The sequence below is a fragment of the Nothobranchius furzeri genome, chromosome 18 (assembly GCF_043380555.1).
Source record: "Nothobranchius furzeri strain GRZ-AD chromosome 18, NfurGRZ-RIMD1, whole genome shotgun sequence".
In the NCBI taxonomy this organism is placed as follows: domain Eukaryota; kingdom Metazoa; phylum Chordata; class Actinopteri; order Cyprinodontiformes; family Nothobranchiidae; genus Nothobranchius; species Nothobranchius furzeri.
In genome coordinates, this window is record NC_091758.1 from 15515115 (window position 1) to 15538131 (window position 23017).

A 23017-nucleotide genomic window follows, 5' to 3' on the forward strand; every position below is an offset into this window, starting at 1 on the left:
AGAAGCGGGGTGATGTGGGTGTGTTTGGAGGACTTGGTCAGAAGCCGAGCACAGGCTTCCGAACCACCTGTAGAAGGTTCAGGGAGGTTCTGCTCAGACACGTGAAAAGAGAGTTACAGTAGTCTAAGCATGAGGAGATGAAGGTGTGGAGAACTGTCTCAAGTTCAGAGTGGGACAGAATTGGACTCAGCTTAGCACTGTTCCTGAGATGCGCTCAATGACCTGGCACCTCCCTACCTCTCTGCCCTTCTCACTCCATATGTGCCCACTCGCACGTTGAGGTCGGCTGACCTTTTGCTGCTGCACACGCCGCGGATGAGACTCAAATCGCGCGGGGGGATCGAGCATTTGTGCATGCTGCCCCAAAGCTTTGGAACTCATTGCCCATTGGCGTTCGGCAGGCTCCATCTCTGGCGGTTTTTAAATCTCGTTTAAAGACCCACTTTTACACTTTGGCTTTTAGACAGTGACTCGTTTTAGTGTTTTATTGTGTCATTGTTTTAATGTGTTCTTAGTATTCGTCATGGTTTATCTGCCTTTGATTGAGATTTTTATCCTTTGTTTTAGCTCCTTGTAATGGTTGTGTTTTGTTTTAGCCTGTGCAGCACTTTGGGCAGCTCCCATGCTGCATTTTAAACGTGCTATATAAATAAACTATGCTATGCTAGATGGAAGAAGGAAGAGCAAACAAGAGAACTGACATGAGAATCCAGGGTGATATATATATATATATATATATATATATGTATATATATATATATATATATATATATACACATATATATATGTGTATATATGTATATTTAATCATATAACTAGTTATTGTAGTGGAATTTACAATAATTTCGTTTTAGATTAAAACCTTCTGCTCGCTCAACTCAACCAGCCAATCACAGACTCTCTCTCCCTCTTTCATCCAATCAAATCCAATCGCTCAACAGCTTATTTGAGCTTCTTAGCAACCAGTCACCATCCACTGGCTGCAAAAGTGATTCTTTGTTACTTTATTACTTTGTTACTATTTGAGACACTTTGCTAATTCATAAAACAGGACTGTACTTGCTAAATAGTTTTTATTTACTGTTACTTTGTATTTTAATTGTTAATTCAAGGACACCTCCTTTTTTCCGTATCGTAGCAATGTTTTTTTATGTATTAGAACCGTCTCATCTGGCAGAAAAAAGGTTTGACAAACATTAATTTGTTCTTTATTACCAGATTTCAGTAGGATTTGGAACTAAGCTAGTTGTAATTAAACTAATTAAATAAATGACCAAACCATTTCCCCCTGTTAAGTGCATTAGACTGAAATGAATAGCTTTATTCAGAAATATAACAGTGTTTCCCCCAGAAAATTTTCCGGCCGTGGTGCGCAGGGGTGAGGGGAGGGTGTAACCATTTCGGTGCCATGCGTTGGTCGTGAGCGGGGGGAGCTCGGGACCGTTTCACTGCCGCGTTCCATCTGTGAAAGCAGGGGGGTGGAGGAGGCGGAGAATGCGTGCGCGCAGGGGCGTAGAATGCTTTTGTAAAGTGTGGGAGATAAAAAAAATGTGCACATTTTATATTTAAAAGCATCAGTCTGGTGCATTTTGAGAAAAAAAGTAGAGTTACAGGCTGGTGAGAATGTATGATTAAGTATCTATACATGTTCATGGTATTATAATATTATATTTGATTATATATCTCGTCCTTTCTTTAATCCATCTTGAACACTGACTACAGCGACATTCTCATCCATGCTGCTCAATACCAGAACTGTACTGATGTCACTAGTTACTAAAATAACCATCAGCTGGCAGAGCTGCTGGTGAACGTGTGAGCGTACAGAACTTGTTAAACTACGTGACTCAAGTTAAGGAGCAAAGTAGAATCCAGCTGCTGTTATTTATTTGTTGTTGTTGTTTATAGAAACTAAATCTATCTTCAGGGCTTTAGGCCCAGGGCAGAGTTTTAGACCTCAAACCGCCTAGATCCAGACTTGTTATTAATAATATTGTGTTTTATTTACCCCAACCAGAATAGTCAGTAATGTTCACAGATATCCAAACCTTAGAAATGAAATAAAATCAAAATTACATTTTTTTAAATGATTAACATTGTTTCGTCATTAAAAGATCAGTTATCATTGAACACTTTTTTATATGTGACATCATCCAGCTGAAGCAGACATCTGCTTATTTCTAACAGAGCTGAGCTGTGGAAGAACATATTCAGGATTATTTAATCTTATTTTACATCACCTGTGGGTTTTGCGCATTCACTTAATATTAATTATAAAGTTATAAATAACAGGTCACTCTGGGCTAGAACGTGTTTCTAGTAACATAAGCTTGTTGGGTTAGGGTTGGCAGCAGCTCACCTGTTTCCGACTGGAGAAATCCTCTCATCAGCAGCAGGTGATCTACAGAGTAACCCGGCCCAAAAAAAACTAGAAACACCAAACTCAAATGGGGCCACCGGGAATTTCCCCAGCTGGGTCCTGGTTCTGCCCTCCGTTGAATAAATAAACACACAACTTAGATCTGTGGCTTATATAAAACTAAACCCAGAGTGCAACGCGGGAGCGAGCTTGTAATGAACGTGCGCTTTTACCGCTTGGGCGGTGCGGAGCGGTGAGGAAACGCATTTCAACAGCGGAACCCACCGGAGGGAATATTGGACAGTTTCTATGAACGTTTGATAAATGAGGAGCCTGGTGGACGATACAAAACAACAAACAAGAGTGGTTTTACAGTTTTGCAGTCTGGATTAGGAAAACTAAGAATAAGATGTTCAAAAGAACTGTAACTGTTAATTGGTAAGTGATTGATTAATAGGTCTGAATGAAAAATGGTTGCTACTCCTCCTCCTCGCCCTGTACTTCGAGCAATATGATGATTTAAATAATTAAAAGGAGTCGACTCATTTAAACTAATATAGTCCTCTTGCTGCAGCCAGGATTCTGTGAGAGAGCAAAGAGATCTGATTATCACAAATCAAGTCATTAACTAACAAAGTCTTAGAAAAAATGGATCTAATGTTCAACAACCCACATTTAATTTTTCTAATTTGAATGTGTTCTAATATTTATGAGATTTCCATGATTAGCTTTATTAAGCCTGATATTTAATCTGTGTGGTTTTGGCCGTGGGCAGGACACTGTCTCTATGGGGTAGTGGGTGGGTAACAGTACAGAAGCTGCAGAGGGGTGGGTTAAACTACGACTCTGCTTCCTGGTCTGGACCCTGGGTTGTCATGGAGGACTAATAAAACTGGCCATGTTCCTAGAAAGAAGAGCTGCACCATCCAAAGAGGGATGGATGACGTCTCTCCGCATCAGACCAGGTTTTCCCCAAAACGTTTTCCAATTATCAATGTAGCCCACGTTGTTTTCAGGACACCATCTAGACCACCAGCGGTTGAAGGACAGCATGCGGCTAAACATGTCGTCACTGGTCCGATCAGGCAGGGGGCCAGAGAAAATTACGGAGTCCGACATTGTTTTGGCAAACTTACACACCGAAACAACATTAATTTTACTGACCTCCGATTGGCGTAACCGGGTGTCGTTACCGCCAGCGTGAATAAAAATCTTACTGTATTTACGCTTATCCTTAGCCAGCAGTTTCAGATAAGATTTGATGTCGCCCGCTCTGGCCCCAGGTAAACATTTAACTATGGTTGCTGAAGTCTCTAATGCCATGTTTCTGACTATGGAGCTGCCAATGATCAGAGTCGGCTTGTCAGTGGGTGCGTCACTGAGCGGGGAAAATCTGTTAAAAACGTGGACGGGTTGGTGGTTGGCAGAGGGACCTTATCAGTGCTCCTGCATGTTTGTGCTATACAGTAATTTCAGTCATTATCTCTGTGGTTGCTTCCCCCTTCACTCCAAACACAGCTTAACACTATTTTCTTGTTAAACAAGATTGCCTCTGTGTTTGTTTACCAGGTATAAAGTCGCCATCACCAAACACAAAGACCTGGAACAAACCAGCAGCAGTCTGTACAATCAAAATGACATTTGGAGTCCAGCTGTTGACTTCAGCAAGTTCATTGAAGACAATGAAAGCATTGAGGATGAAGTATGTTCTGTTGTGATCAGTATGATAAATTAAACACACAATTGCTAACTGGTATTTTAGGATGTAACTAAAGCAGCTGCTTTATGTTCCTGCAGGACCTTGTTGCATGGGTGACAGCTGGTTTTCTTCACATTCCTCACGCTGAGGACATCCCCAACACTGTAACAGTTGGCAACGGGGGTGGGGTCCTGCTGAGACCCCATAACTACTTTGATGAGGACCCATCCGTGAACTCTGCAGATGCGGTGTACTTTGACCCAGGTACCAAGGACAGCTGTAAGAACAACAGGATGGCTTGCTTGTCCCAGGAGATGTGTAGTCCCGTCCGTGAGAGCTTCACCTACAACGGATTTGAAGGAGTCATGAAGTTTGAGGACTGGGACTAAATTTAAAGCAGCTTTTGAACCATACTAACCTCAGACAGGCAGTTTGGCAAATGTAAATAAAATGCCTAACGTGTTCTTATTCACCCACCCATATTTAGCATGTGTACTTCCTTCTGACACTGATTCAGGGCCAGTTTGCACAAGTATATTTTGACATGTGAAGGAGCTAAAGGTAGAACCACCAATTTTTACAAGTCATTCTTTGGTGATCTGAAGTGTGCATGTGATTACCCTCAAATATGATTATTTTACTATTACACATGTGTCTCAAAAATGTGATGTTTATAAATATTTTTGTTTGAAAATTTTATTACATTAACTATTAAACAGTTCTGCTTTCATTTGTTTCTACATAATTTCACCAAAGAAGATGTTTTTCAGCAATCATAAAGGTTTTCCTCAAAGCTTCTGTCACCCTCCTTATAATAAGATGAGTATGTTGGCTTGGCAGACCTGCAAGCATTTTTGCAGTCTGGAGCAAAGGGTGACGAGAGCGGAGTAGCTAGAAAGCAGAACACATCAAAAGCCGTTGTAAGCCACAACTATTAGTTTTAAAATTAAATAAATTGAAAAAATCTAAATGGTTCTGTTGTGAATTTTGTACTTGCTCAAATGTCCAACATCTGGACCAAATAAAATCTGAGTAGCTGTGAGACAAACAGCTCTGATATGTTTGTCTTCATAACAGAAAAGCTTTCCTGAATCCTTTTCTTGGTCCTGCGAAAATAAAAGTGGGTCACTCTTCGGTCGTGTTTGCTGGTTTTAGTGAGGTTTTTTGAATGAGCTCACCAATCTGCTTTATTGTAAACATTGAGGGTTGGTGCTCGCAGTTACATGTGCTGATATTGCAAAAACATTAGAAGGAGAAGAAAATATCATTCCTATAGCGCCTCTCAAGATAAAAATCACGAAGTGCTTCACAAAAACAAAAATGTAAAAGTATAAAAAATAATTTAGAAAATGGTTAAAAATATATTTAAAATGAGCAAAAATAGACAATTGTGATTTTTTAAAAATGTAAAGAAAGAGAGAGAGTGAATAGGAAAGAGGGAAATCAGTGGATCCTGAGGAAGGTGGAATAGGTGGGGAGAGCAGAATAAAGAGAGAGTGGTGAAGAAGGTCATACAAAAGCCAGCTTGAACAAGTGAGTCTTCAGCTGCATCTTAAAGGAGACCACTGAGTCCACTGATCTCAGGCTCAGGGGGAGAGAGTTCCAGAGTCTGGGGAACACAGCAGCAAATGATCTGTCACCTTTGGTCTTTAGCCTGGTGCTGCACAACCAGTAGGCTTTGGTCACTGGACCTCAGGGACCTGCTGGGTGTGTAGGGACTAAGAAGATCACCAATGTACGATGGTGCTTGTCCATGTAAGGCCCTATAGACCAGAACCAGGATCTTGAAATGAACCCTGAAGTTGACTGGCAGCCAGTGAAGCTGGAGGAGAAGCGGGGTGATGTGGGTGTGTTTGGAGGACTTGGTCAGAAGCCGAGCACAGGCATTCTGAACCACCTGTAGATGGTTCAGGGAGGTTCTGCTCAGACACGTGAAAAGAGAGTTACAGTAGTCTAAGCGTGAGGAGATGAAGGTGTGGAGAACTGTCTCAAGTTCAGAGCGAGACAGAATGGGACTCAGCTTAGCAATGTTCCTGAGATGGAAGAAGGAAGAGCGAACAAGAGAACTGACATGAGAATCCAGGATGAGAGCTGGGTCGAAGGTCATGCCAAGATTCCTGACAGAAGGTTTGGTGTGAGAAGCAAGCTAACCAAGAGAATCTCTGACTTTGGGAACCAGCTTGTCTGGGGCACAGATGAGGATCTCAGTCTGAAGGTTGGTTTATGCTTGATGCGTCCGCGAGGTCCGCACGGCTCCGCGCGGAAAAGTTGCGTCATTTTGCGTCATTTTAACAACCACGCCCCTCCACCGCGCCTCCGCACGGCCCAGAATTGAGTGAATGCGTCAAGCATAAACCAAGCTTTATCTTCATTCAGCTGAAGAAATCTCCCACCATCCAGGTTTTGATAGAGTCTAAGCAGGTGTGTAACAGCTGCAGCTTAGACATCTCATGGGGCTTAAAGGAGAAGTACAGTTGGATGTCATCTGCATAAAAATGGTAGGAGATTCCTTTGAAGGAGCTCAGGATGTGCTGAAGAGGAAGCAGATAGAGGAGGAAGAGCAGAGGCCCCAGCACAGAACCTTGTGGGACACCATGGGTAAGAGAGGTGGTGGAGGACCTAAACTTGGGGACGGCCACAGAAAAGGAGCACTCAGGAAGATAAGAGGAGAACCACTCCAGAGCAGTTCCTGATAGGCCTACCCAGTCTCTCAGCCTCTCCAGTAGCAGGTGATGGTCAACAGTGTCAAAGGCTGCAGTCAGGTCCAGCAGGACCAGAACAGAACAGTCCCCTGCATCACTGTGAGTCAGAAGGTCATTAGAGACCCTAAGAAGAGCTGTTTCAGTAGAATGAGCTCTACGAAAACCTAACTGGAAGCTATCATAGATGTTATGTTCATCAAGAGCAGCTGTGAGTTGTTTAGCCACAACCTTTTCCAAGATCTTGGAGATGAACGGAAGTTTAGAGATGGGTCTGAAGCTGCTATGGAGAGAGGGGTCGAGGCTCGGTTTTTTAAGAAGCGGGTGGATTACAGCGTTCTTAAAGTAAGCAGGGACCTGACCAGAAACCAGAGAAGCATTAATTATAGAGAGCACGCTGGGACCGATGGACTGAAAAGCACTTTTAAACAAAGATGAGGGTAAGATGTCGAGGGGGCATGCAGAGGTCTTCATAGAGTTAACTAGTTTGGTTAACTCAGGCAAAGAAACAAGAGCAAAGCTATCTAGGACGATGGGCCTGGTTGGAGTCAGGAGAGGCAGCGATAAGGCTGAAGGAGAGATGCTAGATCTAACCTTATTGACTTTGTCCACAAAGAAAGACAGAAAGTTCTCACAGTCTGTAACAGAGTGGATGGAGGCTGTAGGAGAGGCAGGAGAGACGATGCTGCTGATGGTGTTAAACAGCACCTTGGGGTTCCCTTTGCTCTGGGACACCAGGTTGGAAAAATAGGAAACCCTTGCATCTCTGACTGCAGAGTTAAAGGATGTCAGAAGATCCTTTAGGTGCAGCAGATGGACGTGGAGATGGGTTTTCTTCCACAAACGCTCAATTTTTCTGCATTGGCGCTTCAGGCTGCGAAGGCTGTCATTAAACCAGGGAGTAGGGTTCACTGCAGGAACTGATCTGGTTCTGACAGGACAGATGTTGTCCAGAATGGAGAGGCAGTGCTCGTTAAACTGAGAAGTTAAGGAATCTGGGTCATTATCAGAAGAACAGGGTGGATCAAAAGCAGCAGAAAAATTGCTAGCTGTGCTCTCATTAAGAAAACAAGAACTAACCATACGGCGAGCAGGAGGTGGGGACGCAGAAACTGACAAGTTAAAGTAAATGTAATGGTGATCTAAAATATAACCGTCCTCAGGACAAACACTGTCAGCATTTAGACTCAGGGTAAAAACAAGGTCTAGAGTGTGCCCCCTGGTGTGTGTGGGGTCAGAAACATGCTGGATAAAGCTGAAGGAGTCCATAAGGCTGGAGAAATTCATGGCAAAGAGATCAGACGGATCATCAACGTGGATGTTAAAGTCACCAACAATCACCAGTCTGGACAGCTTCACAGTGGAGGATAGAAAGCCACTAAACTCCTGTTTGGACCAGGTGGACGATAGACCACAGCACAGTAGAACGGGTCCTTACGCCCGACTTTAATCAGCTGCAGTTCAAAGGAAGCAAAGTGACCAGAGATTGTAGAGCTACATGGAAGATGGTCTCTGAAAACAACAGCTAGGCCTCCACCATGACCAGAACCCCGGGGCTTGCTAAGAAAAGAATAACCACTCCGGCAGAGTTCAATCAGAGCAGAATAATCAGATGTTTGCTGCCAATCTTCAGTCAGAAACAGAAAATCCAGGTTTTTAGAGAGAATTAGATCATTGAGCAGGAATGACTTATTGTTAACAGAGCGGGTATTTAATAGAGCCATGTGATCATAGGAGATGGTAGCAGGGACACTACTGAAGAGGATCGCAGACAGGAGCAAGGTGGAGATACGTTTGAAAAAGTGGCCGGTGACAGCACAGGCGCCATCTTGTTACCGACCGATTAGTAAAAGACTAATAGTTTACATCAGTGGTTCCCAAACTTATTTAGCCGCGCACCCCCTTCTATGTCCCGACCATGTTGACGCCCCATCCCCCCCCCCCCCCCCCCCCAGCCCCCACATCGGGGCATGGCTCTATATATATATATATATATATATATATATATATATATATATATCAGATGTCAAGCTAAACAGAAAGGGTTAAAAAAATTCCCCATCACTTTCATTTTTTAAATAGTAATTAATAAACATTCGATATCATTACAATTTCCTTTGATTTCATTTTGAATAAATATTTAGAGTGCCCAGGTAGCACATAAACAATGCAATTTAACGGTTTTCTTAAAGTAGGAACGTTTAACCTGTGCGGCCAGAGCGCTCTCCTTCCTTCTGCTCTGCGTAAACCTGAGCTGATCACCTACTTGTGCGTAATCAAATGTCTATAGGGGACAAGATATAGCCATGATGTTCACTTTTGCCTCAGACCGACTTATTGCTGTTTTATGGTGTGGCTGAATCTGCGATCCGCTGTCATGCGGACTGGAATAACAAATGGTGTAACAGGACTTGTGGTCAGGTTCGGAGTCACTGGCTGGAGCGGACCCGACTCATCCCAGAAGCTAATATCTTAATTTGACCTTGAATGAAAAATAACTTCTTAAAAGTTTTTATCACGGAGGAGGCAGCGTTTATTTCTGCCTTCAGTCTGACAGCGGGCCGGAGTTAAAGCAGCGTGTGCGCTTATTGATTCTGTGCGCGGCACAGCTTCTCAAGTCACCGCGTCTCGCGCTATTTAAACCAATGTTGTAAAATTCCTTCTGCCCAGCCCAGATGTGCTCACTTGTGCACCCGTGAGCCGTGGTTCAGCCGGAACGTGTCTGACCTCTGACAGACGCACTCTGAACTTCAGATCGTCAGCGCGCTGTCAAAAGCCTGAATAGGAATCATTTCTTGTTATTTTGTTACATCCACAATGTTCTGTGTGTGAGGTTTACAATGTCAGAACACCTGCATGAGACAGGTGTTAATTACAATCTGCCAGAATGACTCACCACCTTCAGATTTCTCCAACACCGTTAAAAATGATCAAATACGGAACATATCAGCGTGCGCAGGCCAGAGTGCTGAAGCTCGGCGCATTATTATTATGAAGCTAGGGCACATGTGGAGGACGCGCGCGCGCGCGACGGAACATATCGGCGTGCGCAGGCCAGAGTGCTGAAGCTCGGCGCATTATTATGAAGCTAGGGCACATGTGGAGGACGCGCGCAAAAACATACTTGTTTTCAATTACATTTATTGTGTCCACTTACTTTTTCTTTGGCCCACCCACAAATGAGTTTCTACGCTAATGGTGACATATGACAGACTTCTCTGAGCTCCGCAGCCATTACACTTTTTACCTCGCGCACCCCCTAGCGGCAGCTCGCGCACCCCTGGGGGTGCGCGCACCACACTTTGGGAATCCCTGGTTTACATTATATTTAATCTTTGTATTTTTCTGTATTTTGGCAAGCCTTTTACTTTTACTCAGTAAAAATTTACGTATACTGCAGCAACAGCCTCTGCTGGCTGAACACCACTTTTCCATTTATGAAATAAAGACAAAATCTTCACAAAATCAGCTTTATCTCTGTCTTCTGCATGTCCTTTTAATGTTAAGTGTAGCTGATAATAAGAGGGGTGTGCATGTTTGTGTATTTTCCTCCTGTGCGAATCAGATTTCTTTTTTGCCTTTACTGATTCTGATAGAAATTTCTATTAAAGGGCAAGTCAACCCCTACCAGAGTCTAACTCCACTCCCACTTCATGTTTGAAAAATGCAACAAATGCTGTTGCTTGGCAGACCGAGAGGGCGGAGCTGCTAACAAATACACACACACACAGGCTCACAACAGCATTGTGACATCATAATGTACCAGTTTACATCATAGCATACCTCTTAGCCAATAGCGGTGGCAGATTTAAATTAGAATACAGTGCAGAGTTTTTACCTGACAACGGCACAACACTGCCAGTTTTAGGCAAAATATTTAAATTTTAACTAACATGCACTGAAGTGCCAAATTATTGACAACACGTATCTGCAGCACGATTAGAAACTCGTTTATTTAGTTTATCAGCAAAAAAAAGTTTACTTGGGGGTGACTTGCACTTTAACAATGGCAAAAGTTCACTGTCAGGTTTAAAATGGTGACAGAAAAGTGCTGAATTTTCATGATTAGACTTCGGCAAAAGTTATGCCTAAACTGACAAGGACATTTTAATTGCTGTCATTGTGTTCTGCTCTTCATTAACATGGTAATGAGGTAAAAATCTGAATTCTGAGTTAATTTACTCATAGATGGGGCCGCGACTCTTTCATCTCCATGGCAACTGCAGGGCCAGGTTCAGTCTAAATGCACAACCTTAATGATTTTATTTATCCGCACATCCAGCCACAAAAGTTATGAATGGCCCCAAATAGATTTTCATTTAGGTATAATGATCAGAAGAAAAGTGGAATTTGACCAGGTTAAAGGGAGACTTTGCAGTTTTGATGTGCTTTTAGCACCCCCTAGTGTCAAGTTAGTGAAAGCACAAGTACAACTCCTCACTGTGCTGAAATCAGCCTTCATTAGTGTTTATAAGAGTTATGCATCAATAAGTCAAACAAGTCAGCTGTGTTCATTAAACATGCAGGAAACGTGCTGGAACGTGTTAGTACAAGCGCAACATCATCATCTTTTTTTCCCCGTGTCCTGTCTGGCTGTGAAACAAACAGAATTGATGTCTGAATGCTGGTGACACGCCTTACAGATTTACTCTCAGGTGGAGCATCAAAGCGTCTGCTTTTAATGTCACACCTGATACTTAAAACTTTTTTGTTATTGTTTGTGAATGCTTTTTAATTCCGACCAGACACGGAGACAGAGGTGAAAGAGAAAGGAAGAGACAAAAGGTGAGTGTATGTGTGTGTGTGTGTGTGTGTGTGTGTGGGGGGGGGGGGGGGTCCACAAAAATAAACTATCAATGATGAGCAAGAGTCTGCTTCTAGACCTGCAGAAATGGGACACAACAACAATACAACAGGAGCAAGCCATCACTGTGTCAACCTGATGAGGAAATATAAAATCAACATTGTTTTAGTGAACAATCACAATAATAAATCACAGTGCATTTAGTGCCAACCACAGCCTTAAGACATGTGTTGAACCTGCCCAAGTCCATACTCATGAGAGCACCATGTGAGCACCTGTGTGTGTACATGCACTTGTTCATGTAAGGTTTCTCTATAAGAGCGTCCAATAGAGTGTGAGAGGCCACAGATCCGCCCCCTACAGATGTGCAGGAGGCGGAGGGATTTCCGAGTCCCCGAGATCCAGGAGCTGCCCCAGAGCACCCTCCAGCCGGCCGAGCCCGGGACCCAGCGACCCGGGACCCAGGGGCGACCAATCCTGCCTGCTGCTACTGGGGTGCTGATGAGCAGACTCCCCCGACCAACGCTGAGCAAAGCAACCCACCATCGGCTGGCCTACGCCAGTTGATGCCACCACACTACCCCAGGACCTCCAGAAAATAGGAAGTTATTTCACTTTTAATAAAATGGTTGTTTATAAACTTTGACCAACCAGATCTGAGAAATTTGTATAGGTGTTTACCAAGACCCTGAGGCAAGACCCTGAGGCATTCCCCGTCCTTCTTTGCTCAGAAAGCTCATTTCATTTAGTATGGAATAAATCTGTTAAAGATTAATTTGTTAATACAGAATAGGATTATTAACCTGTAGATTGAAATAAATAATTTCATCACACCAAACTAAGAGTAATTTTATTCAGAGAATGAAAGCCTCATCTTCTGAAGAGACTTGTGAGTAGGCCAGATAAGGGAGTCCGGAGAGGGAATTTTATTATTGCTTCCCTTCTTGGTAACAAGGTCAGAGAGCAGTGGAAAGCACACAGTTAACCCTTGGTGCACTGATGAAGCAGTCTTTGGACAAATCAATGTCTGGTGACCTCTGACATTCCAGTAGACAAATAACTTTGGACATTTCCAATGCTACAACTGTATGAAAAATGTACATGGAGTGTATGTGGTGTGCAAAAACAGGTCACGTGTTGACTGTGTTTCTAAATGATTTAAAGTCCTCTCAGCTGACATCCTGCTACTTCTCTGCATATTCCCTCTGTGTCTGCAGACTGAACTGTTCTCTGCATTTGACCCATCCCTGGGGGAGCAGTGAGCTGCAGACACAGCCGCGCTCGGGAACCATTCAATTCAACCCCTTAATACTGAGTGTAAAGAATGGAGCCCCATTTTTTTCGGACTTTGGTATGACCAGACCAGGAATTGAACCCTGGTCTCCCAATCTCTGGGCAGACACTCTACCACTAGGCCACTGAGCTGGTGTTCAGCAGAACTATGACATTGTTAGGATAACATTTTTCTACATCTGATGTTACCAAGAAAGAGTGATCAGGTTCAGAGATTAACCCAAACTCTCTGAACCTGCAGCGTTACCATGGTGACCCAGCTGGCCTCAGTGAGATGCTCTCCACTGTAAACTCAGAGTTTTATCCACGTTCCTAAGTAGCCCACAAGCATCACAGGGCTGTACATACAACAGGCCCAACATTAGCACGCTGTTTTCATTTATTCTTAGAATTTTTTTCTCATCTGTTTTTGGACAAAAACTTTCAAGCTGTCTCTTTTATAAGTGTGTTGCTAAGAAATATGTTTCCAAGTTGATCATACCTGGGTTGACAGTTAGCAAGCCAGTCCGGTTAGGTAGAGTTTTTCTACTTTTGAGCCCCGCCCAGATACCTGCTGGCTGAGGTGAAACCACACTGACAAGCTAGTCATCACTCGGGTGTGGCTGAGCTCTGGGTAGCAGAACAAATCACTTCACCTCTTCTTTTGTTCCTGTCAACGTCTCTTTTTGTGGAGGACTGTGCAGCCAGACCTGTGAGAACGAAGAGCCAGAGAAGGAGCTGCTTCTGGATGACACAGGTGTGTTTCATTTGGAGCCTTGACTGTGTGGATATTTGTTCCTTGGTTTAGAAAACTCAGCCGCCAATGACATATATGAATGAGTGTGTGAACATGAAGACTGGGCGCAGAATCATGTGACGACAGTGGCTGTCTGCAGCAGACTGGATGTTTTCTCCAGCAAAAATGAGATGGGTTGGTTTAGATTTCCTGGTCAAACAGAAAGAACCATGAGAGTTCGGGGAGTGTTTGCTAACTGGATCAAACCTGATGCTGTTTCTCTCATTGAACTAAATAGTAGCTCCAACAACCTTCTTTGTTTTTGGTAAGTTCAACCATTTTGTTATGAATTGATTTTTAGAAACTTCTGGTTTTTCAATCAGGTCATGGAAGCATGAGGAAGTGTCAGAAGCCGTGGAGAGAGAGGGAGGTGCAGATCACTGAAGTATTCCATGAAACACCTCATTTAAAACAGATCCTGAGCATCTGTGTGTTTTGGCCTTAGATTCTGCAAAAGCACTTGTGTTTCTCTTTTATTGTGAACAGGTTTTGTTTCATCACTGAGCGTGTGGTAGGGTTTAACGCCTTTTACACAAAGGCACATCCACACTTTGACTTTCTGGGGCTGTAATTCCCAAACCAAACCATTAGTGGTTCTTGGAAGATGTTTGGGGACATTTTGAGAGTTTAGTGAAACCATTTTTTGAACATGAACATAGTCTTCTACACCTATCTCCTGCATTAGCTTAAGATAAAAAATAGACTGTGGAAATCTAGGATTAGAAAAGCCTGACACATCTACATCCGTAGTGGAGTCAGTTGTAGAGGTGTGCTACTGTTAGCCAATCAGAGGCGAGATGTCAAAATATCAGCCTTAAAATCCTGCCATCTGAGGCCCAATCCCAATACTCACCCTTCAATTGCACGATCCTGTGCAGGGGTGTGAGTGCGTAGGGCGTCCCGGTTCTCGAGTGACAAACTTGACCATGCCCCTGTAGCAGCCTTGATCTGCACTTTGCACAAGTCCCCATTGATGCAGACTTCTGTGAAGGGTATTACCCACAATCCACTGCTGCACAGGAATTTTAAGAAGGCGGATGAATGGCTCAAGTGCCTTTTCTGAAAATATGTAATTTCAAATGAAAGATGTTCATTTACATATTTATTAATGCTCTGAATGTTTTAGACTGTAATGGCATCAAGGACACCTCCTTTGTTCCGTAGGTTTGATGTGGACAGCAGAGAAGGAAAATGTAGTCAAATAATTGTTTTTTGTTTGAAAGTTAAAGTTTTTTTTAAGTAGCACATGCGGCGACTGGCATTGCGGCATGCATTTCAGTCTACGACGCAGTGTTTCCTGTCCCCATTCGGCACACTTGTGTCCTACGCACTCGAAACCTCCTTCAAGTGCACTTCACAGAAAGCTGCAGGGCACAGTGCAAATACCGGGAATGATACTTTCTCCTCCAGCTGACTTGTATTTCCCGAAACGGGTGCATTTGTGCTTTTTCCCCAGAGTACAACTTACAAGGCATTCATTCCAACTAGAGAACACTGCAGATGTATTGATTAAATGAATGTACCACATCTTAAATTAATCATCATACGCCTTGATCTGTGAATTTTAAATAAAGCAAAATCTGAGTTGATTATCTTCGTGTCTGGCTCGGTGAGTAGCTGCCCGGCTCCAGGGCATCTATCCAAAGTTTCATTTGTGGAGACACGGGTAGTGACCAGCTTGGGAATGAAGACTGATTTTCATTTGTAAGCATATAAACACAATTGTTCAGACATGCTTCTTCCAATTGCACCCCTTGTCCAGGATTAAGTCAATTTTGTCAAGGAAGCAGCTTGAGACTGTAATCCATGCCGTAGTACAGCGTACATTTTAGGACATCCTCAGGTCTCAGGTGTCGTGTCTCATGTGTCAGACTTCAGACCGTGGAAAAACGCCTCAGGCTACAGGAAAAACGGCTTCAGGGAAAAACGTTGTCAAATCAAAAGGCTTTAGGGAAGAAAACTGTCATAAATAGCACGCTCTGATAGAGACGACAAAACTAGCAGAATCGAGCAGAGAGAGCCGTTGCCACATGGCGGTGGACTTGGCGTGATGTCATCAACATTCTACAGCAGCAGATTGGGCTTCTGCCTGCACCATGGTGTGTTTAAATTAATCTGCCTTTTCACGGTACTTTTCCAGATATTGCTATAGAACGGCAGAATAATTTAAACGTACTGTGGTGCAGTTAGAAGCCCAATCTGCTGCTGTAGCATGTTGATGACATCACGCCAAGTCCACTGCCATGTGGCAGTCTATTTTAGAATTGATTTGCATGTTGTCCACTTTGTTTTTAAACGAATACTAGGCAGTTTGCTTGCTTTAGCACGCCTTGTTGTCCATTATAAATTCACTGTGGTTGAAGTAAAAATGAAACTTCTCCTTTCTGTGAGTTTGGTTTTTAACACCTTCATCTAACAGCTGAAATGTCTCCTCAGCTTTCATTAATTTCTAGAGAAGCAATTCATCACTAAATTAAACAAATTAGCTGTGTTGACAGTCTACAGCATGCAGGAAACGTGCTGGAAGCAGACTGCAGTTCCACCATGTCAGCTCAACTGCTCAGATCCCTCCACCAGCAGGGAGCAGCCCACCAACTCTGAAATTGCAAGTGTGATATTCTGGCCTCAGGGGGCGGTGGGATCTGAGTGACTAACCTTGTAAAGCAGGGGTGTTGAACTCAAATTCATACTGGGACGAAGTCTCAGGCCAAACTCAATATTTTTTGAAAAAGCGACGGCAAAAGGGCTTTAAGTTTCCTTTATTTACAATTATGTGTTGTTGAATCTTTGCATTTGTAAACAAACTTATTTTTGCAGCAACACTGAATGTGGAATAACCAAACTACACACAAGCAAGGTAATTTTAAATGAAACACAATTCAGTGGTATTCATTACTTAAGTCTCGGTTTTTTATATTTTGTATTCCTTGAAATTCAGTAATTAAATAAAATGGAATACTTCAAATCTTTGAAGTGTTTCTATTTTATGGGTTCTTGTTGTTTAGTTCTTTATTTTATTTCACTCTCCTTTTTTGCTCCTATATGTTGTTGCTGCTTTGACACAAACCTTCCCCACAGAGGCACAATAAAGGGATTTTCTACTCTTCATCTACCTGTAATCTTTCCTGTTCCTGTTTTAAAGCAGGTTCCATCGTTTTTACAGGCCGAAACTCAACAAATAGTAATTCTCTTAATAGAAAATGCAATATCCCACCTATAAACTTTCATGGTTTAATGCAGAAAAAGCGCTCAAAACCACAGTTTAATTCAGTTAGCTCCAATCTGATGGACTCTGATGCTCACCTGTTCCAACCAGATAACTTGCATCTCTGGGGTTGTGCTCTGAGCTGAGGAAGGATTCCATCAGTGAGACTCCTTTTTGTTTTGTTCATCTTCATCACAGACAACAGTTGCTCACATAGGTTTGTGCTGCTGAAGATGGAGAGCATTTAAGCAGCTTGATCATTACAGTCAAAGTCAGTCAGTTTTATTGTCAATTCTGCCACATGTACAGGACATACAGAGAACTGAAATTGCGTTACTCTCAAACTCTCGCTAGATAGAAAATAAACATTTAGTATAAAAAGAGTAACCAAGTTCAGAGAGACTGTGGGGGAAATTAGAGGAGAGGGGGAGAGGCGGGAGGGAGTTCAGCTTCCTAACTGCCTGATGGATAAAGCTGTCCTCATGCAGTTGAGTCTGTGTGTCGGGGAGGAGAGATAAAAACTGCAGCAGCCACATAGTCAGACTCAAACTTGAGCGTATTGAGAGAATTAAATCATCTCGGTCTGGAAGTTGGTTGGTGTGATTTCTGTCAGCTGTGAACAGATTAGTGAGCGGTTGAAATCTCCATTTCTGGGCTTCAAAGTTGGCGAATTGCTGAGTCAACTCAGTGCTGAGTAAGAGGAGTGTTTTCCGTTTGTCCGAGACTGAGTAGAGGAACGCTGCTAATGCCAAAACTGGTACCACGGATGCTAATGGCTAAACAGTAAGGGAGGGGCGCTTCAGCTGATGCGCTAATGCCACAAAGCACTATGGGATTTGTAGTCTTTAAGGCTAAATGGGTCCAGCAGGCCAGTTTAATGTATATTTGATATTTGATCTCATGGGCCAAATAAAAATAGGCTGCAGGCCAAATTTGGCCCGAGGGCCTGAGTTTGACACCTCTGCTGTGAAGGGTCATTTTAGCACATACTGGCTCAAGGAAAAGATTTACAAATATGAAAAAGTTGCAGTTTTAATTTAGAGTTTTATCTGGAGAGACACCAGTCTATTTCCAGCCACTTGTAAACTGCCACACTTTAATGTGTCCACTGCAAGTGTCAGCAAACCAGTGATCCGTCTACCCTGAGACATAACCTGGTAACCTGAGGTGAGTGAGCCTCCTTGGGGGTTGGGCCCCGGCTGTGGAATGTTCTGCCTTTGGTTGTTCGAACAGCTCCTTCCATTGTATTTACAGATGACCATTTAAAAATGTATTTGTAGGCTGAATCATTCCAAAAAACGTGCTTGTCCCTAAATCTAATCAGTGTCTGTGTCAGTGCTATACATTACCAGTCAAAGGTGTGGAAACACTATAACAGAGTTACAATACTTTATTTTACACTCCTGTTTTTATTGTCTTCCTGATTATCTTGTTTCTTATGCTTTAGCTCGTCATATTGTGCTCATTTCATTTGATCTTATTTGTACTTCTGTCAATCAGACTGAGTCCAGGTGAGCAAGGAAGTGCTATAAAAATAAGATTGATGATGATGATGATGATGATGATTAGATGCACATGTCTTTTCGTGCTGTTCATTAAACCCTTTCTGTTGTTATGTCCATCCACAGTTCTGCTGACCTGTCATAAGCTGCAGCTTTGCCTGAGGAACGGTTTTGTCAATGCAGAAATATCCTTATCACCTGGCCCTGATGGACCCTCAGGTGTGTCCACCCCCGGCCAACAGCAGCCTGTCTGTCACTAGCTATGACAAGTCCCCCATCAGTACATTCAAACCCAGCCACTCACGCAACAACAGCACCGGCTCGTCCAAGCAGTCAAAGCAGGTAAGTTTTAAGTTCAGTCACTTCTAGCTCATTTCCAGTTTAAGATAAATATGTTGACTTATTTTTTCCCCCATGGTAAAATTTGTTATCACCACTGTTATCAGAAAGGATGACAATACACATTAATACATCTCGTTTTGACCCACTGACTTGACGATGAATGAGCAGAAACCCTAAATCACTCTTGTAGAAGTGATGAGATTTGTGCATTAGATTTTGGAACACATTTTATGATACAGCCAGGAAGGCTGTTGTTGGTTTAGCTTCCAGAAAACAGTAGACAATGCCTCGTCTAGTAGAAGATGACCTTTATCATTAGCAACTCCACCACCCAGAAGAACTCCTCCAGGCTTGTGTTATTTGTGGAGATGAAACATCAATGTTGCAGAGCAAACAGAGTCAGTGGTCGAGTCTGTTTGTCCTTTCTGGTCAGGTCCCTGCTTACTTTAAGAACACTGTAATCCACCCGAGTCTTGACCCCTCTCACCATAGCAGCTTCAGACCCATCTCTAAACTTCCGTTCATCTCCAAGATCTTGGAAAAGGTTGTGGCTAAACAACTCACAGCTGCTCTTGATGAACATAACATCTATGATAGCTTCCAGTCAGGTTTTCGTAGAGCTCATTCTACTGAAACAGCTCTTCTTAGGGTCTCTAATGACCTTCTTACTCACAGTGATGCAGGGGACTGTTCTGGTTCTGGTCCTGCTGGACCTGACTGCAGCCTTTGACACTGTTGACCATCACCTGCTACTGGAGAGGCTGAGAGACTGGGTAGGCCTATCAGGATCTGCTCTGGAGTGGTTCTCCTCTTATCTTCCTGAGTGCTCCTTTTCTGTGGCCGTATCTAAGTTTAGGTCCTCCACCACCTCCCTTACCCATGGTGTCCCACAAGGTTCTGTGCTGGGGACACCTTGAGACTGTTGACTTGAGACTTTTATCCACACCTTCATCTCCTCACGCTTAGAGGTAGCTTAAACTACTGTAACTCTCTTTTCACATGAGCAGAACCTCCCTGAACTGTCTGCAGGTGGTTCAGAATGAAGAAGAAGAAAATATCATTTCTCAACGCCTCTCAAGATAAAAATCACGAGGCACTTCACAAAAACAAAAAAAATGTAAAAATATAAAAAAGAATTTAGAAATTAAAAAAATATACATATTTAAAATAAGCAAAAAACAGACAATTGTGTTTAAAAATGTAAAGAAAGAGAGAGAGTGAACAGGAAAGAGGGAAATCGGTGGATCCTGAGGAAGGTGGAATAGGTGGGGAGAGCAGAATAAAGAGAGAGTGGTGAAGAAGGTCATACAAAAGCCAGCGTGAACAAGTGAGTCTTCAGCTGCTTTTTAAAGGAGTCCACTGATCTCAGGCTCAGGGGGAGAGAGTTCCAGAGTCTGGGGGCCACAACAGCAGATGATCTGTCACCTTTGACCTTTAGCCTGGTGCTGCACAACCAGTTGGCTTTGATCACTGGACCTCAGGGACCTGCTGGGGGTGTAGGGACTAAGAAGATCACCAATGTAAGATGGTGTTTGTCCATGTAAGGCCCTATAGACCAGAACCAGGATCTTGAAATGAACCCTGAGGTTGACTGGCAGCCAATGAAGCTGGAGGAGAAGCGGGGTGATGTGGGTGTGTTTGGAGGACTTGGTCAGAAGCCGAGCACAGGCATTCTTCATTGCCCCCCCCCCCCCCCATGAGATTTTGCAATAAATATGCTAAATATTTACATATGAATTGTTTTAGAGCCCTTTTATTGGCAGAATCTGATATTAATTTAGTTCTTTCAAAAAAATGGGTCCCAATGTGGTTTGTGGTTGCCTTAGTGTGATGTCATAGGCACAGATCCCCTGTCCTCTTTTTTGGAAATGGAAATATGATCACCCTATATTAAACAAACTGTCCACCCGGGCTTTTGCGCTGCACAGAGGCGCTTCGCTGTCTATGACTTTGAACGTCAGTTGAGGGCAGTTGAGAGTCAGACTGACCAATGAAGAGAGGGCCTAACGTTAAGACCCTCTCCTCATTGGTCAGTCCACACGAGGTGGGTCAAAGGTTACTCTGAGCAGGTTATGTGATGTCAGGCATTCAAGTATTGAGTATATTTACTGCATATTACAGTAATATATTCTGTATGTGACCATATTAGGGTGATCCTTGGGTCGTGATGATGGGGCCCTTGAATATTGTTGCCCAGGGTACAACGAAGTGTTAATCTGGCCCTGGGGCAGCGCAGTGCAGAACCACAGCGATGTGGAAAGATTTCCTCCCACTGAAACGGTCTGGAAACCCGGTCTGTCTGAGGGATGTGTCACCTGGAAAAATGTTCTCTGATTATGAAACTTTGGCTGAATAGCGCTTGTTCCCGTCTCTAATATGGAGACGCAAGACGCATCCAGTCTGAGGCAGAATAGCCTCTTCAGCTCAGAAAGCACCTGTAGAGACATTTGATCACGCACAAAGTTCATGTGGAGCAGAAGCGGTCGGGCCACGGCAGGTGAAATGTTCCTAGCCTACATGAAGTGAAACTGTTTAATTGTAACATTAATGTGTTACTGGACATGCTGGTCTGGTTGGTTAGACCAGTGTTTGAAGTGGAAAACACACGCACACACACACACACACCAATTAAAATAATGCTGATAGCGTGGACTAGAAGACAGGTGATGGTTTACGTATTTAAATGATGATCAGGCTGCTGTAAAATGTAATCTCCATCCACATCCAGACACAATTATCCTCTATTCTTTCTCTATTTGCTCTGCTCTTGTCTGGGCTGACCTACCTGATGGTGCGCCTAGTGGCTGTGATGCACATTTTACACATTTGGAGAGGTGCGCTGGATGCTTTGCTTTTACTGGAAGATGGATTTCTTTTCCCAAAAATGTCGGAGATTTTGCCCCTTGGATAACGTAAAAACTACCGGTGTGCATGTACCCTTATGAAAGAGTCCTACGTGGAGAGGTAAATATTAGAAGTGCAGGTGATGCATTCTGGTGCCTATAAATGAAAAATGAATGAAAATTAAATTGGGAGTTTTTACTTCATATTTTAGAAATTAAAATGATGGGGGAAAACATTTATGACGTCTTTTTAAACTAAATTTTCTAGCGCGACCTGCCTGCTTCACTTAAGTCACTGCTTATTATGTCTGTCCAATATTACCGTGGCCCACCCAAAAATGAAAACCTGGCGCCGCGCCTGTTATAAACCTCTGCAGATTGTTGTTCTTCACGTTATCAAACTCAGACTTTGTACAGCTAATGTCAAGATGTAAAATTATGAATTCAGTCGAGCTCTTCCCTCCCTCTCTCTCCTGTTTCTCCTTGAAACCCGAAATCAGATGTTGGGTTAAAGGAGAAACAGGAGAGGGAGGGGAAGAAGGAGATGAGGCAAACAGAGTGAGTGCGACGTAGAGAAACCAGACTGGTGTGGAGGTGAGCTAAACGGCTGGAAAAGTGTGGGTGTAGAAAACCCCAAATCCCCTACGGGTGTGACGCCCATGATTCTATTTTTTTATTGTTCTGTACCTTTTCTGCTTAGTTTCTAGACTAGCGTTCCTAACAGGTCTATAAAATGAGCAACATATATGGTCTGTGACCATCAGCTCTATTAGCTAAAATCTGTGCGTATTCTCTCACTGATGGGGAAGCGCGCAGATAAATAAGTCTTTGACAAGTGACAGGTGTTTTGTCTTCTGTTTCCTTCATCAAATCAACAGAGGAAAAAAAATTAAAAATAAATATGTTTTCAGACGTGTGGATTGCTATTTAAACAATAACAAAACCACTGTAGATGTGATGTATAAAAAAACTACTAAATGATGATGCTCACAATGCATTAAACGTAAGGGACGTCATTCAAAATAACAAAACAAATACAGGTATGCACTTTTATAACATCAAGATTGTCCATCAACACGTCACTAAAACCTTTGTTACATATTGTAATCCCAGATTCAATGATTATAGCTCCGCCCTTCAAGCCATCGCCAATTGGATCAATCCCATCCCCTCAACCAATCACTAAAGAGCTTTTGTGCATGCCTGCATCCTAGCTGGGTTCTGGCCCTATAGAAGGGCACAGCAAGCATAGCTCATCTCCATAAGTCTCACTGAGCCCACAGAACCAGTGGGGCGAAGATGCTTGAAGGGCTACGCTATACTCAGAATCTGGGGTTGCAATATGTAACCAACTTTCTATTTCGTATAGCTCCGCCCTTTAAGCCATCACCTATTCGATTAAAGGCGGAGCCAGATATAGTCAATGCCACACTGGTTCAGAACTAAACCTGAGCGGACTCAGAGGCTCCACCTAATAAACCTCTACACCTGTCTGC

At 43.1% G+C, this 23017-nt stretch overlaps 2 protein-coding genes across 6 annotated transcripts in view; both read left to right on the plus strand.

Annotated features, from left to right (window-relative positions):
• Positions 1 to 5028, plus strand: part of aoc2 (amine oxidase copper containing 2) — a 45766-nt gene extending 40738 nt beyond the window's left edge. The window contains exons 4-5 of the mRNA XM_015969275.3: positions 3929 to 4061; positions 4157 to 5028. Of these exons, the coding sequence (XP_015824761.3) occupies positions 3929 to 4061; positions 4157 to 4447 (424 nt within the window). The 3' untranslated portion in view covers positions 4448 to 5028. The remainder of the gene's footprint in view (positions 1 to 3928; positions 4062 to 4156) is intronic.
• An 8391-nt stretch (positions 5029 to 13419) lies between these two features.
• LOC107391826 (oxysterol-binding protein-related protein 7) overlaps positions 13420 to 23017 on the plus strand; it is a 40288-nt gene continuing 30690 nt past the window's right edge. For 4 of the 5 annotated variants that reach the window (XM_015969277.3, XM_015969278.3, XM_015969279.3 and 1 more), the window contains exons 1-2: positions 13420 to 13590; positions 18463 to 18678. In XM_015969277.3, the coding sequence (XP_015824763.3) occupies positions 18514 to 18678 (165 nt within the window). In that variant the 5' untranslated portion in view covers positions 13420 to 13590; positions 18463 to 18513. Of the gene's footprint in view, positions 13591 to 13697; positions 13895 to 18462; positions 18679 to 23017 lie in introns of those variants that run through there. The other variant, XM_054741911.2, reaches the window with a different exon arrangement.